Source organism: Onychostruthus taczanowskii, unplaced genomic scaffold (assembly GCF_017590055.1).
Source record: "Onychostruthus taczanowskii isolate IOZ18803 unplaced genomic scaffold, ASM1759005v1 scaffold44, whole genome shotgun sequence".
NCBI lineage: Eukaryota > Metazoa > Chordata > Aves > Passeriformes > Passeridae > Onychostruthus > Onychostruthus taczanowskii.
In genome coordinates this window covers 5,566,856-5,584,344 of record NW_024501903.1, presented here as the reverse complement: position 1 = coordinate 5,584,344, position 17,489 = coordinate 5,566,856, and the positions used below count along the sequence as shown (strand labels likewise).

General features: G+C 45.7%; 1 protein-coding gene across 4 annotated transcripts in view; it reads right to left on the bottom strand.

The window, feature by feature from the left end:
• The window catches only part of RAB30 (RAB30, member RAS oncogene family), a 48,354-nt gene that overhangs the window by 9,847 nt on the left and 21,018 nt on the right, over positions 1-17,489 (bottom strand). For 2 of the 4 annotated variants that reach the window (XM_041414135.1, XM_041414137.1), the window contains exons 2-4: positions 6,972-7,072; positions 5,538-5,621; positions 627-810 (exon numbers count right to left, since the gene is read on the bottom strand). In XM_041414135.1, coding sequence (XP_041270069.1) covers positions 627-810; positions 5,538-5,621; positions 6,972-7,064 — 361 coding nt within the window. In that variant the 5' untranslated portion in view covers positions 7,065-7,072. Of the gene's footprint in view, positions 1-626; positions 811-5,537; positions 5,622-6,971; positions 7,073-9,054; positions 9,124-9,536; positions 9,578-17,489 lie in introns of those variants that run through there. The other 2 variants (XM_041414136.1, XM_041414138.1) reach the window with 2 other exon arrangements.

The following is a 17,489-nucleotide window of genomic DNA, read 5'->3' as shown; positions in this document are numbered from 1 at the left end:
TATATATTCTTGGACCTTTAAAAGCCAAGTCCCAACTATCAGATGCTGAAAGCAGAGCATGGAAAAGCACTGGTAGGCAAAATAACCTTCCCCTTGCTTGTAGCAGACAGATGGCCTGAGGTCTGTTTTGCCTTGAGTTGAAGCTCTACAGATTAATATAACATTCAGCTGTTTATTTTTAGTCTCCCTAAAATCCATGCAAGAACATCCAGTTTTCCAGCACTGCCCAACCTATGAACGCTATGATCCACACAACTGCCGTGTCCTAATGCAGTTCCCACATCCTGACCACTTAAGACAGGACTGGTTGCCACACACCTATGGAGTAGAGCAAACCACAGACATCAGCAGCCTGAGCAGGTCCTCACTCATTTGTGGAGATCTGAGCTTGGAGTCACAAGGGGAACTGCTCCATCCTTAGCTCGGTGGTGGCTGCACCATCTACACTTCAGTCCCTCATGGTGGGAAGCATCCCTCTCCGCATGCAAGAGCCTTAGACCCCAAACAGGACCCCCCTTCAAGGGGGGGCATCCTGAACACCCCTTGGAGCATCCTGGGGCTATCTGCAGAAGGAATGCTGCAAGCACAGGCTGAAGGCAGGCACAGCTCGCCCTGCGGTGGCTTACCCACGAGCACGGTGATGACCTTGTTGCTGGCGTACTGCTCGATCTCGCGCAGCCACTCGGGCAGGCAGCGGAAGGACTCCTCGCAGGTGATGTCGTAGGTCAGGATCAGCGCGTTGGCGCTGCGGTAGTAGCTCTGCGTGATGGATCGGAACCGCTCCTGGCCCGCCGTGTCCCAGATCTGCAGCTTTGGCCATAGCAAGGAAGGGTGGTAAAAGGGAAAAAAAAAAAAAAAAGTTATTTAATTTTTTTTATTTGATAGCAGCATCATTTGGACCTAAAAAATCCCCTTCAGGGTAAAACCAATGCTGGGAAAGCACTTTGCTCCTCTCCCTTCGGCTTCCCCTCCCCCAGCATTGTTCGTTTCTGTTGCTGCACTTGTGGATTGAAATGCAAGGCACAAAGTCAGCTGGCACTGCGGCCAACAGCCCTGGAAGCCGCAGCTCTGCCAGCTTCCATGCAACTTGTAGCATTTCCCTCTGCAGTGGGAAGCCTGGAGGGAGACAGTAACTTCTCCGACCCCTGAAGTCTAGCAACAGCAGCTTCCATTCCCAAGAAGGAATAAGAATGCCTCTCCTCTAGCTCATGGAGGTGGTTGCAGTTATCCAGAGACAATGCAGTGATGGGTGAAAAGCACAGGATTGAACAAGGAGCTCAGCTGAAGGCTTATCTAAGGTTTGGGACACATTTCCTCTCTACAACTTCAGCCATCTCATCCAGCTGCTCACTGTTTGCCTTCCCAACATGTAGAATTGGCTACATTACAGAATCCCAAAATCATTTGAGTTGGAAGGGACCACTTAGCTCCAACCCCCCCTGCCATGGGCAGGGACACTTCCAGCAGACCAGGTTGTTCAAAGCCCTCTTCAAAGCCCTGGCCTTGAACACTTCCAGGGACAGGGCATCCACAGCTTCTCTGGACAGCCTGTTCCTGTGTCTCACCACCATCAAAGAACTCATGAATGTTTGCCAAATCCTCTGGATCCACAAAGACAACCTACATTTCCCAATAGAAACTACACTTATACTGGTTTTATATTACTGGTTTTATATTTTGACCATCTGATAGTTTTTAGTGGGTCATCAAAACCTCAATTCTTCAAAAAGGAAGTCGAAGAAAAAATCCATGATTAATGTAATTTCAAGATAAAAGAAAATTTTTTGCTTCAGCTTTTATTTTTTTAAAAGCAACTCTCCCTGGGATTAAATATGTGGATGGATGATTTCCAGCCAAAATCCTGTGTACTTTGGGAAGTAAAAGGTAAAATATTTGAGATTTTTTCCATATATTCAGCAGCCTGTACAGAGCAAACCTTATTCTTGCCCAGTTCCAGAGCTGAGCTATGCCAGCCACTCATCATAAATATGTTAGTTTGAAATGAGAGCTCCTGGTAACAGCTTTTAGATGTGGGGTATAATTTTGGAAGAAAAAAAACAATAACACTTTTTTTTTGCAGAGAAAGTAATTGTGGCTGGCTCACAGCTCCTGGGCACCTTTGTGCTTTAATCTCTTGCCAGAGTTGTACTTAAATGGCTGAACCTGGTATCTGTAAAGTAACACACAAAACCGTAAGAAAAATTACTTGCACATGAAAACCAGAAAATGAATGAGTCCTTGTTAAAACAAACCAGCCTCCAAACTCTGGCAGATGGAAAGATACAGATGATTTTGTTGTTATTCAGCTGTTTCCCAGGAAAAACATTTAATCACTGTCTACTGGCTAACTCCAGCTTATATAGATTCTGCCTTTATTGAGAAGATCTCTAAATAGACAAAAACCTCGATGTGAATATGTTCTTCCACTGCTTTAATCTAATGAACACTGAAAGCAGAAGAGATTGTGGGATCTGGGAGAGCAGACATGAGTCTACCTGTGAGCTGGGTGCAAAAGGCAGGGAAGAGCCCCCAGTCCTACAGCCACTGATAAACCTTTCCTGCATCCAAAATGCACATCTCACACTTTCCCTCACTGGTCATTTCTGGCAAAATATTTCACTGAAACCATTTTATTTGAACAATGTTTTTTCTCCTCCAGAATAACCAAAGGATGATGTCTGACTCAGCCTGCAGAAAATGTAGATGTTTATTTTCTTGCTGTCAGCTGATGCTTCCTGCCCTCCCAACATTTGCACACACATTTAGCTTTCCACCAAGCCCATATAGCACAGCCCTCTGCTCACAGCACTGAGGGTGCTTAGCTTGGACCAGCCTGGTTACTGCTATCTGCTTTGCTTCAATTTGTGGGGCCTCTTGCTACAAGTGCTGCACATACTTTTGGAGTTTATTGGAAGAAGCCTGGCAGATCAAAATCCCCCCACAACTGCACAGTGCTCTCCCAGCTCATTGGGCAGTGAGCTTTGGTAGCTGCTCGTACCTGGAAAAGCTTGCACACAGTTTTCATACTAGTGAGTCCCTCTCCACTGATTTTATAATGCTGTTTTGAAAGTTGGAAAGCACTTTTCCCCAGAAATCCATAATTTATTTTCAAGTCTCAAAACTTTTGGTAAACAGCTCTGCTCCTTCATTCTGGATCCCAGCAGAGGATGCAGGGGAGGCTGCCCAGCACAGAGGCAAGAGAGTCATGGCTTGGGCACTGCTAAATGGCTAACAGCCACAGCAGCCCTGTTCTCTGACTCATTCCTGCTTTCCCCTCCCATTAAATGTTTATTCTCACAAGCACTGTTTACTCAAAAAGTTTCAGCTACAAGACCACTGAAAGAAATCTGTTTGCCTTCCAGACACCAGAGGGCTCATTCCAATGCCCAAATGTATCACACTAAGCTCCCAGCAAGGCTTGGTCGCTGAAACTGAGCTCCAGCAACTCTAATTTACTGCACTGGTGGGGGCAGGAGAGGGACTTTAGAGCCCAGTATTGGCCATGTGAAATACAGCAGATACACCAGCTAGCACTTGCTGAGGCTCTGTGACACACAATCCTGCCCAAGGTGATTCAGAGAGGACTCTTGTGCATTCATCACACATTTGCAGGGCAGCAGAGACTTTCCATTTAGCTTGTAGAGCTCCCCTGAACCATCCTTGCCCCTGAGACTGCTCATACTGGCACAACTGCTTCCAATATTCTCTTAAGAACTTTGCACCCCATCTTAAAACAGGGTTATATGACAGGAGCAACACTTCAAACACAGAAAAATCCTGAGGGTAAGTTCACCAGTACAAACCCCAGGCCTCATGTACAAGTGATGTTCTAAAGCTCCAGCAGAATTTGACAGAGAACCAGATGCTTGAAAAGGAGAGGTGTCTGAAGTGGATGGGATTCATGTCCCCTGGGACTGCTTTTCTCCCTCTAATGACCAGAACAGTCTTGACCCCGCTGATTTAAACTATGTATACAAGACAGAACAAATTCCACCTCTAGTGCAGTGATCACACCATGTACCAGCTCAGATCCTCTGAGTTGCTTCACTGGAGCTGCTTTTGGCTGAGAGAAACATCTCTAGTGTCTGAAGAGCTTGGGACAAGCAGCATTCATGTCCTGGCCAACCCTGCTGAGGAGCATCACAACCAACAAGCTGAGCAGCAGCACCACCTGGGCTACACATGATCCTCTCTGCTTCTCTGCTGCTGCTCTGGCCCATTTGCACAGCCACAAGCTAAGTATAAACTTGGTCTTTATCAGGTGAAGGATTTTCTACCCCTTGTCCTTCACCTGCTCAGGTGGGGAGGTCTCCTGGTCATCACCATTTCCCATGGTTTGTAAGCTCCTCACACAGCAGAGTCACAGCTTGCTGACATGATCACAGCTCTCAAAATATGTCCTACACTTAGCAACACAACACCCCATTTTCTTCTTAAACTCCTCTGTGGTGCTGTGGTACAGGTTAAAAAAGCCCAGGGCTGAAAATCTGCCCAAGTCCACTGTTTGCATCCCATCACTTACACAAGCTTAAGAACAGGTCTCAATGTCACACCCAGCCACTGTCACACTAGTGCCACTCTTGGGTTTGATAAAGACAGCAAGGGAAAAATTCCTGGTTTTCACTTTGATGCCCCTGAATTTCCTGCAGGCAGAGTAAATCCAGGAGAAGCTCAGGGACCATGGACATCTTGATATTAGAGGCTCAAATAACTGAACTTTTTTTCTCATCTCAGATACCACAGCAGCTCAAGTGAAATCTCTACTAATGAACACAGTGGTAGCAGCCAACATTTCTGGACTCTGGAACCCAACCATGGACACCATTAAAGCATGAGATTGGAGACCAATCTCATGCTTTATGTGTTTTGGCCCAGGCAAAGTAGCTCTCTGCCAAGTGATGCTCAGGCTCAGTTTGGGAGTCAGCTCAGGACAAGGACAGTTTCCCATAAGTGGCTTCCACCCTATTTTACAGGGTGAAAGAGTTAAAAATATGGAGAACTTTGCCCTTTGTAGTCAACCTGTTGGCTGAAACACAAGTATTGTGATGAGCTCTGCTTCTCCCAAATCCGTAACACGGCAGAAGTGGGAGATGAGCCTGCGTTGTGCAGAACCACACAAGTCCAGGCGTCTGTTCTCCTCAATGGCCATCTTGGGAGCTCACAGGAGAAGACTTTCCTCAAGCACATCCCAGTGGGAATGCAACAAAATACTGCTTACCAGAAACACAGTGAGCAGAGGCTGCACTGAAATGCTTCTTTGGGCTTCCTCAAGCTAGGCATGAGCTCACTGTCTCCTAAGCAAGGAAAACAGTTTTGCAAGGTCTCCCTGCTCCATTTTCTCCCCTCCAGCAGGTTCACTTTACAATCCTGATAGTAATGGAGAGGGGCACATGGATTGATAGAACCTGCGTTGCCCAAGCCATGCCAGACAGCCCTGACCTTCCTTGAGTGTCTTCCAGCAGAGGAAGGGCTGCAGCAAGAAACTTCAGCTATGGTACTGCCACATGTATTTACAATTTAAATCATCAGGCTCCTACCTTTACTTTTTCACCGTTTATCTCCACAGTTTTAATCATAAAGTCAACCCCGATCGTGGCTCCTTGCCCTGGTGGGAAAAGCCCCTGGAAGAAAACAAGAGTTTGATTAAACTTATTTCTACAATACAAAAGTCTACCTGGGTGCCAATCCTTACCCTTTTCCATCTTCAAAACTATTCATGCGATGTCCCCTTCCCATGACAATTACTTTCATTGCATTTAGAGTGTGACATTTCCCCAGCATGAAGGTTACCATAAATTCAAATTGTGTTTTCCCTACCTTATACATCCCTAATTATGCAGCAAGTCATCGGCTTCAGAAGTAGGAGCACAGGAAAAGAAAAGGAGGAAAAAAGAGAGGGGGGGAAACTCTTCTGTACTCTTCTGAAGAAGCAGGGGAAGGGTGAGGACCTTCCATCCTACTTCCCAATGCACTGAAAGGTGTGTGAACATCTGTGTGAAATGAGATGCATTTGTAACCTTCCCTTTTCCCTCCACAGCACCCTATGGCACTGATAGACATTTCTGGCAGCTCTCAACAATGGGGTCACAGCATTTCAGGAGCAAAGCACAGCGCCAGCCATCACCAGTGCCACAGCAATGGCAAGGGACAGCACAATGCTGGTGGTATTTGATTGCAACACCATCAGAAAGCAGCAGCAGCAAACCAAATGAGAGCTTTTTGATTTCTGGTCTACCAAGCCACGTTGATTTTGGAGCACATCCATCCCCTACAGCAGCTGTGCCACCAAAGAACAAGCAGCAGAAGTTGCCAAAGATTTTTGCTGTAAACCTTTTGGGTATGGCTATGTTTATTGCCACTGGCTGCCACATGTTTTTGGAGAGCATCTAAAATCACGATAGCTTCAAAACTAAAATTAACAGTGAAGGGCAAAATCGCTGACAATTCCTAGTGGAGAGTCCAAAATCCCACAACTTGTGCTTTATGATGCATCATGCAAAGTCTTCCCTTGCCCTGGATCACAGAGGCTATTCTGCCACCAAAAAAAGGACACTGGACTGACAGCTCAGGACCCAGATTATTTCTTTACTAAGGATAACAGGGAGCATTTTGTGCGGCAAAGGTTGGGGAGGAGACCAGGAGATGTGCTGGTCTTATAACTGGTCCAGAACACCACCAAAACAGGAGGAGTTGTCCTGGTGGCTTTCAGAGGTAACTTTCCACCTTCAGAGAGGAATGAGGTTCCCCCAACACAAACTCCAGAACAGGGCCAGAAGCAGCATTAGATACAATGCACTGCTTGTGCCAGTATGTCACTGCATGTGATGCATGCACCAAGAGTGTGAGCAACAAAACGCTTTGGAGCTGTGACACTGGCAGAGCCCTTCAGTGCAGAGCCTCAGGCTCCACGCTCCCGTGCCAGTGCTGTCCCCATCCCAGCATTCCACAACCCAAGAGGCAGCCAGCCTTACCTGAGTGAAGCGACGGACTAAGCAGGTCTTCCCCACCCCGGCGTTGCCGATTAAAACAATTTTGAAGAGGAAATCATAATCTTCCATACTCATTTACGCAGCTGCAAGAGAGACAGAGAGCACAACGCTGTGTGAACCGAGTCGGTGGGGACATGCCCTTTTATCCCAGCTGAACTTTATTACTCCAAATACCCAGAACAAAGGTCTCTTGGCACGCACATGGATCCTCGATAAGGGAGAAGAACACTTTTCACTCTGAGCCTGGGCATCCACGTAGTCAAAGTCAGCTGCTGTGAAACCTTGACCCCATTTTGGTCTCACCTGGCTTCCCACAAGTTAGGGATGCTGATTTCAGCTTTCCAAGCAGTGCTCCACAAACCTGAGACACTGATTGCTAGATGTTCCCAAATGTTTGTTTTGCTTTTTACTACATCAGCTCCAAAGGACAGCATGGACTTTATCACATTGTCTGAGGGATCATGTAACTGACTCCTGTGGGGGAAATATCCCAAATCCCACCAAGAGCGACTCCAGGAGCTCACTGGGTGCACACAGAGCAGGGCTTGGGCACAAATGAGGGCAGAACAGGTAGGGGACTTCATTTTAAAACAAGAGCACTTTGCTTGCCTTAAAAACAGGAAGAGATCTTGTGCTAAAAGTGTAGTGAAAAGTGGGATAACAGTTTAGCTGAACTATGAGAGGGTTTTAGAAGAAAAGAAATAATAGATGCTACTAGAAATATTACTACTCTGATAATTTGCTTTAGTTTTGTGAGGAATCTTTAGATTGCTCAAGTGGGACATGAACTGAGAAGAGCTTAGGAATTATCCAGAACACTTCCTGTCTGTAACCTCCCAGGAAAGCAACAACAGCCAGAAGAGATTCAGGTGGAGATTTTAGGCAGAAAGAAAAACCCAGAGACAAGAAAGCAAAGGACAGTGTCCAAATCCAGCTATGTCCAGGAGGATCTAGGTATTACACACAGCATCAAAGACCTGCCCTCAAGGTATCAGAAAAGGGACAGATTTACACACCATCAGTTCAAATAGCATGTAAGGCAAAACCAAAACATCAGTACCTAACACACCAGTACCTATAGATTAGGTAAAGACTGAGGTGATAGAGCCAAGGATGGTAAGTGTAGCAGGAGTATGGAGCAGATGGGTGGGGAATGGGGCGAAAAATGTATTACAGAAGTGCTATCCTCTAAATCCCCATATTGCTTAGAGGATTTTTACAGAGCTGATGAAGGGAGCAAATGCAGGCTGGGAGAAACCAGCTTCTCATGCTCAGTCCAAAGTCAGGGTGCTGTCTCCCACTGCCTCCAAAGGTCCTTCCTTTGGAGGGTTCATTGTGACACACACCAGAAGGCTCCAGCTACAGACTCCAGTTCCACCAAACAGCTGTAATACAGTTAATCAGAGAGTACAAGATAAAGCTGAGACAGTCTGTTTCTGCCTGGCAGAGAACATTGAAACAGTTCTCCAAGCACCACCAAGAGTCTGGTGGACCTGAGGGCAAAAGAGGTAGAAGACTGACTCAGCTGCTTCACATCTATGTGGCCCTTGGCCTTTCCAACAGCCTAAAAAAAGGGTAACCACACCAATTAGTGACTAATGAGCTGCATCACATCAGCAGATGGTTAGTAGGAACACAGCTGAGTCACTGCACAGACGTGTCACTTCACCCAGGTCAGGGACACAGCGCAGCACAGTGCCACCAAACAGCAGCAGCTGGAGGTGGCTTGAGGATGCTCTGACTTCACCTTGCTCCAGCACACAAGTCCTTGCAGATCCTTCCTCTCTTAGCAGAGTGAAAGAGTGGGACCTTAAAAAACAGCCCAAAAAAATGAGCCCTTTTTTATTTTCCGGGGTTCTTACTTTGTTACAATTGTTCCATATCTTCGTGACTGGCTTTCCCAGAGTGGGACTGGATAACAAAAGCAGTATTAAACACACATTGACCGTGCTCTTAAATGAAGACTAAATGTTAACATAAGGTTTCAAGGTTTCACACTAGCTTCTGCCATGTAGAAGAACGTGATCATCCTCCAAAAGTCTATTTCAAGACTAATGATACTCACGCAGCACTGCATAATTATTCCTGGGATCCTTCATACCCCAGAGGACATGCTCCACCCAGAGCGATTTCAGTTCCATTACTCGCACCCTAAACAATCCAAAATTCAAATTTATCTTCTTAGGAAGCTTAAAAATAAACTTTCTCTGCAGATCTTTGAGGTCAGAAATGCTAAATGGCTCAGACATACCCTAGAGTTATGTCTGATCCCCTTCATTAGGCTCTAGGACTAATCACATGTGATAATGACCCCAAACAGGAACCAAAAGACGAGCCAAGACCATAAAACAAATCAGGCAACGATGAGATTAAATGCCAGAACTGCAGAGATAGGAGAGCTCAGGGCATGGGAAGGGAGAAAGCAAAGGAAGCAGCAAGGAAGAGCGAGCAGTGCTTTGTGAGCAGAGAGGGCAGGTGAAGCTGGCCATGGCTGCCCTGTCCCCCCAGGGTGTTCCTCCCTCTGAGCGCTGCCACTGCTGGACTCACCAACGCTGCACCGGCCACGGAGTGAAATCCTCTGCTCCTGCACGCCAAGCCTGGCAGCCAAGTGACCTTTGCTGCTGACTCAGGCTCACAACACCCTCCCCTCTCCCCAGAGAAGATGTGTCTTACCCTCTACCCTACTTACTACAGCTGGGGAATGTGCATCTCAGCAAGACAGCACATTGCATTATATGCTTAAAAAAAATCCCCAAAACGCAGAGCACAACTTCTCTATTTGTTCTTGTTTTCTTGAGGGTTTTTTTTGTGTGGGTTTGGGTTTTTTCTTTCTCTCTCTTTTCTTGTGTTTGTAGGTACAAGGCTCTGCCTCACATCCCTGCAGTGGTTTCAAGTGTTCAGGATGCAGCTGCCTGTCCCACCCTCGGGAGGAGACAAGACTCTGCAGTGGGGGCAGGAGATGGGATGCCAGTCCATGCCTCAGCCACCCCTCACCACACTCATTTAAATCACAGAGACATGTCCCGTCATGAGATGAAGCAGAGGTAGAGTCCAAGGCTGGCAGCAAGGCAGAAAATTTGGTTTCACAGCTGTTTTTCCCCAAGGCAGTTTATGCAGCCGGCATCCCAAACAGCCTCCATGGGCGGTTCCTGCCAGCCTCACACAGGATCAGTTTTGTGGGTTTTTATTTTATTTGTGTCACTGCTCTGCTTTACTCCATCATGCAACCCCACACATGGTCACTCTAGACAGAACAAGAGGTGAGGAGGGGAAAATCGAAGCAGGGCTTTGATTGTACCTGGAGAAGTGGTCTATCAGTGGAAATGCAGTTGAAGGACTTGTTTTAGGCTTAGTTTTCACAGATTCATAGAATCATTAAGGCTGGAAAAGACCTCTAAGATCATCAAGTTCAACACTGCCAAGTCCACCACTAAAGCATTTCCCTAACTGACACATGTACACGTTTTTCAAACACTTCCAAGGTTGGTGAGTCCACCACTTCCCCGGGCAGCCTGATGCAGTGCTTCACCACCCTTTTAGTGAAGAAATTTTTCCTAATCCCAATCTAATTTCCCTTAATGCAACTTGATGCTTCCTCTCATCCTATTGCTCTTCACAAGAGCGAGGAGACTGACCCCTTCTTCACTACAACTTCCTTTCAGGCAGTTGTAGAATGAGAAGATCCCCGAGTCTCCTTTTCTCCAGACTAAACACCCCCAGCTCCCTCAGCCACTCCTCATCAGACTTGTGCTCCAGACCCCTCATCAGTTCCATTGCCCTTCTCAGGACATGCTCCAGAACCTCAGTGTTTCTCTATTTGGGCAAGACAGTGCAATAAATGCTCTCAATATTCTTCAGTTGTTAATTCCAATTCAGCTGAAAGACTGGTGAGATACACCCAAACCAAAAGCACAGAAACCAGGGACTTTCACCTCTCCTCCTCTCACCCTAGCTTGTACAAACAAGTTCCTGCTCCCAGGGAAACGCCTGAAAAGGGAAGTGGGCTGCTTTTCCCATGCTGGTGTTCAGCTGCTGTTGACCAGCATGCCCAGGTCCTTTTCCACTGGGCAGCTTCCCTGCCACTCTGCCCCAGTCCGTAATGCTGCCTGGGTTGCTGTGATCCAAGTGCAGGACCCAGATTTGCCTTGTTGAACCTCATGCAGAGGATCAGATCCAGCCTCTCCAGACCCCTCTGCAGAGCCTTCCTGGCATCCAGCAGATCAACATTCCCACTGAACTTGATGTGATCCACCTGACTGCCACCAGCCACCTGACTGAGGGTGCCCTTGATCCCCTCCCCAGATCATTGACAAAGACATTAAACAGGAGTGTCCCCAAAACCGAGCCTTTGGGAACACCACCTGGGACCAGCTGCCAGCTGGATGTAACTGCATTCACCACCTCTCTCTGGGCTCAGCCATCCAATCAGTTTTCTACCCAGTAAGCAGCTGGATGAGAAACAAAACAGAACAAAAAACAAGCTATCCACAGCTGCAAAGGTTTCACCCCATTTAAGGATTAAGACCAAAACCATATCAAGCCAGGAATGCTGATAATTTGCACCTCAGCTCTATCCCACCTCAAAACCCCACCACAACCTAGTGCTGCAATTAGACACAGAGAAGAATCTGCAGCCTTTTCACCTCCTGGATCTAAGCAGTAGCCCAGGGCAGGTTTTGATGTATTTATATAGTTCTTAATAAACAAGTATTTTCTGTTCTTCATCACCCAACAGCTATAAACAAAAATAAATTTACCCAAACATCTCAAGTTCAAACAGCAGCATTTATATATACAGATATTACATTGATTGCATATGCCATATGAGCCACAAAATTCAGAGCTAAGGCTAATATTTCAAGCAGAAAATTATTCCTTGCAGGCCAGAAAATTGCAGGGAATTCAGATCTGGACATGCTGCTGCATTATGTAACTCAGGATAAAATATTTTCGTTACCAAAGCACCTGCCAACCCAAGCAGGCTCCTGCACTCAGCAAGCATGAGCCCAGCTCATGCCCCTCTGCAAACGAGCAGGCTGGATTTCTCTCTGCTTCCTTGGGCACCTTCCTCACTCCTCATCTCCATAGGGTTTAACTTCACTTCCAGTCACACTAAAAAAATTAAGATGGACTTAATTCCTAATAAAGTCTGGATCACGAATGCCTGTGTGCTGATAGTGGCAAAACCACAAGTACATGGGATGCATGGTCTTGGCATGGTGCAACATTAAAACTCCATCTTTTCCAAAATCGACAGAAAAAGATTTACTGTAGGCACTTGGGGTTGCAGAGCTTGACATCTCTCAACTCCTCCCACCACACTTGCCATTGCAGGTGAGCTAAATCCAGTTGCCTGTGCCCTGGCAATCCTAAACACACCTCTTCAAGGAAGAGAGAAGGTCCCAACAGCACTCAATAAATCCATCCAACACTTCCAGAAGGTATCAAGCAACTATGCACATAGTGCAGGGAGGCATGGGGCTTCCCCATGCACAGCAGACCCAGCAACACTGGCTGATGAGCTGCTGATCATTCAAAGGTCTAGACACATTTTTAAAAGTGCATCTGAAAAAAAAAAAACAAAACTGATTATGAAAACCTCAGCCCTATCCTATATAGAGATTCATGCTCCTCAGTGCTTCACTCAGGGTGTTTCTCCTACACCAACCAAGCAAGCTGAGAAGGTACAAGTGGTCATGTATCAGATGTATGTTTTATGCAACAGATCTATTTCTGTAAATAAAAGGAAAGCTAAAGCTGAGGGTTTTTGGATCGATGACCATACAGAGCACACGGGCCTTCCCCTTACCTCTTTTGCCACCATGGAAAATTTACAGCTCACTGAACTACTTTGCTCAGTCATGGCTCACACATGAGCTGGCCTCCAGGAGCTTGTGCAGGTACGACAGAGGAACCCACTGACCAGCAATTACAGCTGCTTCCCCACAGAACAAGCAGGTAAATCCAGCACCACTGTCATCCCAAAGAAGAGCCTGGAGCCAGAGCTCCAGAGAGCAGGATGCTCTGCTGTGGTGCTCCCACCTAACACAAGACAGCCCAGCCTTACCTGGACATCAGAGATAAGAGCCTGCACGCTGCCCTCTCCATCTGCCTGCTTGGCTTAACAATGGAGGTTACAGATCTCACACTCAGGAACAAACTTGGATTTCCACACATTCCAGGCATCCCCTGACAGTGGAAAGGTTTCGTGTCCAGGCTTTCCACTCCTGAGTGAAGTCTTCTGTGGGGCTTTGCTACTACTGGTGTCCAGGGCAGCATTAACACACATCATTAATCCTTTCTTTCTGGATGGGTTGGGTTGGACACTTCTTGGGGGATCTCAGTGCCACCAAAGACCCTTCCTGAGAGATCAGGCAACTCACAGCTTGCCTGGTGCAGTGCCCTCATCGAACTTTCTCACCTCCTGGAGAGAAAGTTGTCTCACTCAAAGACATTGGTGGAGGTCAGCATTAGGAATAGCCACAGAAGTGCTAAATATCACATGCAGACAGTGAGTTATATTCCATCACACACATCTGAGGATTGAACTGTTAATAATTACAATTCTCCTCATGCAGATAAATTAATCAGATTTCTGTGTTATGTAGGAATAATGAGGTACACGCTGTAGTTACAAAATGATAAATAGGTAATTTCTTTAGGATTAAACAAAAAACCTGCTGACATGCACAGCCACAATGCCTCAATGGTGTCTGACCAGACCACATACCAGCACCCCCAGGACACATACCATCTTCAGAAGCATGAGAACAGCCTGACACTGCATTTACTGTCAGAATCTGGATTTTCACTGCAAAATTTGGTGCAATATTAACACTTTTAAGACATGCCTGGGGATGGGGACAATACTGCATGCTCAAAACAACACTCTGTCGGTCTTGGCTACATTTTAGCACATCCTGCGACCACCAAGCCCTACACTCTGCAACAACACACTTTTGTGTGTTGAAGCATTTACAGCCAGCACAGCAGAAAGGCTGACTTCCAAGCGTGGAAAAAACTCCATTGTCAGAAATCCAGCCAAAAAATGCTGTTTGATCCACTCAAAAACAACAGCCTCTTCCCAAAGGGGGAAAAATACCCAACAAAATTATTTTTTAAACTACAGCCAAGAGGTAAGTGAAACATATCTTGCATGGAAGAGCCAGGAAAGCTTACTGAGTCCAGCTCTCTGGGTGAAATAAAATTCCACACCAAGACCTGGCCCACTAAAATGGGGAAACCCACCACAACTTATGTGAGATTTGTCTCTTTAGAAACCGGGTGCAGGATCAGGCTGAATCCCAGGTGTCTCCCATGAGGTTTCTGGGAACAGTGCAACTCCAAGCAGTGACGTGCAGGCTGCCCACCTCACAAGGAGGCAAAGCCATTGAGAAACAAATCCATGGTTTAGAATAAACGCTTGTGCATGTCTAACACATAGAAAGCAAAGAAGTCTCCTGATGCATCAGTTCTGGGCTGGCAAGGGTTTGAATGACATCATGATCATATGTGGAAAAGTTCTGAAACTGGGTGACAAGGTTCTGCTAAAAACTTGGAAGATCAGACAGCTTGACACCATCATTTTTGAGAATATATGAGAAAAGCTATCATAACCAAAGAATTTCAATAAGGTATTTACAGGAACATCATGACTCAAATGAGGTTGCAAGTGCAGAATTAGCACAAGTGTAACTATGCCATTTAGCAGTGACATAATCATAAATGTATTGTGAAATATGAATATGTGCCTTAGACACACTTTCATAACCCAGAATATCCAAGAAAATTTTGAGTTTTAACTGCAGTGACATGTCTTACTGCTGTTGACCATCTTGTTTTCATTGTGTGTCTGTGGTATGAACAAAATTTAAAAAAAATCCAATAAGGTTTAGCAAGAATGCTTTCTAATTGAAAAAAACATGCCATTATTTCCCTCTCTTCAGTTCTGCTTAAGTAAGCTTGTGATTTACTGGGATTATATCACTTCTCCATCAAATCTATTAGAAGTAATAAGTAATTAAACCTCAGCTAATTGCACTTTCAGGTGTCTGAGGCCTGGGCAGGGCTTGGTACCTCACAGCTTGGGCTCTGGGCTCCATGCAGCCCTTTGCACGATGCTCCTCTGCCATGCCATGCCAGTGCCATGCCACTGGTGAAGGCCAGGCTGTGCCAAATCAACGGTGTCCTGGAGTAGCAATCAAAAAGCCAAAAAACAAAAGCTTTTGGCTCGGGACAGATATGTCATACCTGAAGTCTAAATATAGAATATATAAATATATTCCAAAATATACTTTATATATAAAAGTAATATGTATTCAAATACATAATACCTATTTTATATATATTATAAATATATAATTTAAATGTTGCAATAGTAACAAATTAGCAGTACCAGAGGAAGAGAAAGAGAAGAAAGATAAAAATCATAGATCCATACAATACTTTGGGTTGGAAGAGACCTCTGAAAATCACCCCTGGAAGTGTTTGAGGCCAGGTTGCATGAGACTCTGAGGAATCTGATCTAGAGGAAGGTTCCCTGCCCATAACAGGGGAAATGGAACCAGATGATCTTTAAGGTCCCTTCCAAGCCAAGCCACTCTAGGACTCTACAATAACACTTCATTGAGAGGAGCTCATCCCCAACCAGCTCCTCTCGTACGTTTTGTTACAGCGTGACATGCAGTGAAGCAGCCTCCCCAGGACAACTGCTTAGAGGAACTTTATCCAGGAACAAACACAAAATTATCAGAGCATTCATCTGCAAAGTTCAAGCAACCCATCTACAGTCAGTCATTTGCATTTGGGTTACAGGGGCAGCTTCTTCCTGGTGACTCAAGAAGGTGGCTGTCACTCCCAGGCAAAACTGTCAGGTATGCCCCCTAATTCAAGGGCAACCTACTACTCCAGAGGTGCATTGTTAAGATAAAAGATTTCTTTGTTCTGGTTATTTTTCAGCTTACATGAGGACATAAAGAAGTGACCCTGTGTTTCAGCTGGAGCGCTCTCTTTATGGACACACATGCAACATCGTACGTGAGCCACATGTGAGCTGCGCATCACACCTGGGCCACCACAACAGGACGGGCAGCACTTTGCCACAGCAGGTTTGCATTTCAGAAGGATTTCTGCCTCTGTTACACCTTTTAAAGGAAGATTTCTTATCTAGAGTGACAGCATTTTTGAACATGAAGCAATAGGATAGGAGGAATAAAATACAGTGGAGTGTTACAGGCTTTTGCCTCCAATGAGGAGCTTGGAGTCCCAAACCAGGGGCTCTGTCTGCCACTGAAGTCAAGTTTGGGGTGATAAGTTCTGATCTATTCCTAGGCTGATTATTGCCCCAGTGGTCCTCAGTTTACCACCTCCTATTTCCAGATGGGAAGCACATTTTACCTGTACCAGGCACGCTCATGCACACAACGCTTCAGCTTCCTAATGGAACCACGCTACCAGCTCAAGCATTGTACGTGCCCTCTAAGAAGCTCTCCCCTCTAAAAAAGGTCTCATCGGATGAAAACCCCTCAGCTGGGATCAACCATCCTGTCTGGCAAGTGACTGATCTGGCAGGGAATATTCTTTGCACTTCTGCAAAGAAACACTGCGGTACAGTTTTAACTGTGGATATCTGCCAGAGCAGCAGATGTTTCGGGAAAACAAATTGTTCAGAGAGGCAAGAAAGTAGAAACAATAGAGATTTGGGTGTAGCTTCAGGACTGGCTTAAGAAGATGTTTCCAAAGGGAAGGCTTCCAACCCTGCCTGCTCCAGATAGCTGCAGGAGGGACCCAGTCCAGATGGGGAAAAAGACCTGAGGGTGGGACAGCAGAATTAGAATTTACAGCCTAGGTTACATAATTTAATTTTGTAAAGAATGTTTACTATCTTGAGTATCTCAATAACAGGAACATCATATGATGGCTCCAGAGTAAGATTTTTATAAGGATATCACAGGTCTCTTCAGAAGGTAAGGAACAGTATTCATGTTTTGTTTACATTTTAGCTTACACACTAACACATAGCCTATTTTCAGCCCCCCTTATAGTTTCAGGTGGTTACACTACTTTTTATTTACCCTAAACCACTGCAAATGTACAGTTAGTCTTCTAGGGCAGCTATCTGCTGTTAAAACCTCATCTCAGCTTTGGACCAGCTGCAATTCAAGAAACTGCACGGGGTAAATTTGGCACTAAAACGAATCCTTAAACACAAAAAGGCAGTTCTTAGCAGAAGCTTTCTGCTCCAGGCCTCCTGCTACTGCAGGGATGTTAGTCAAACATCTCACCTGGAAGTACAAGATCTGAAAACATGATTTTAAAATTGTGTTCCAAGGTTGTTGAGATTTATTGTTTAGAGCTGATGCAGCAAGCAGTACCTTGAGGACTAAGCAGGCAGGGCCCCATAAAACCAAGCATCACACGTGAGGCACACACATGTTAAAAGATGGCACTGGCCACAGCTGCTCTCCAGCCCAGATAAATCATGTCTTCACCTCTGCACAC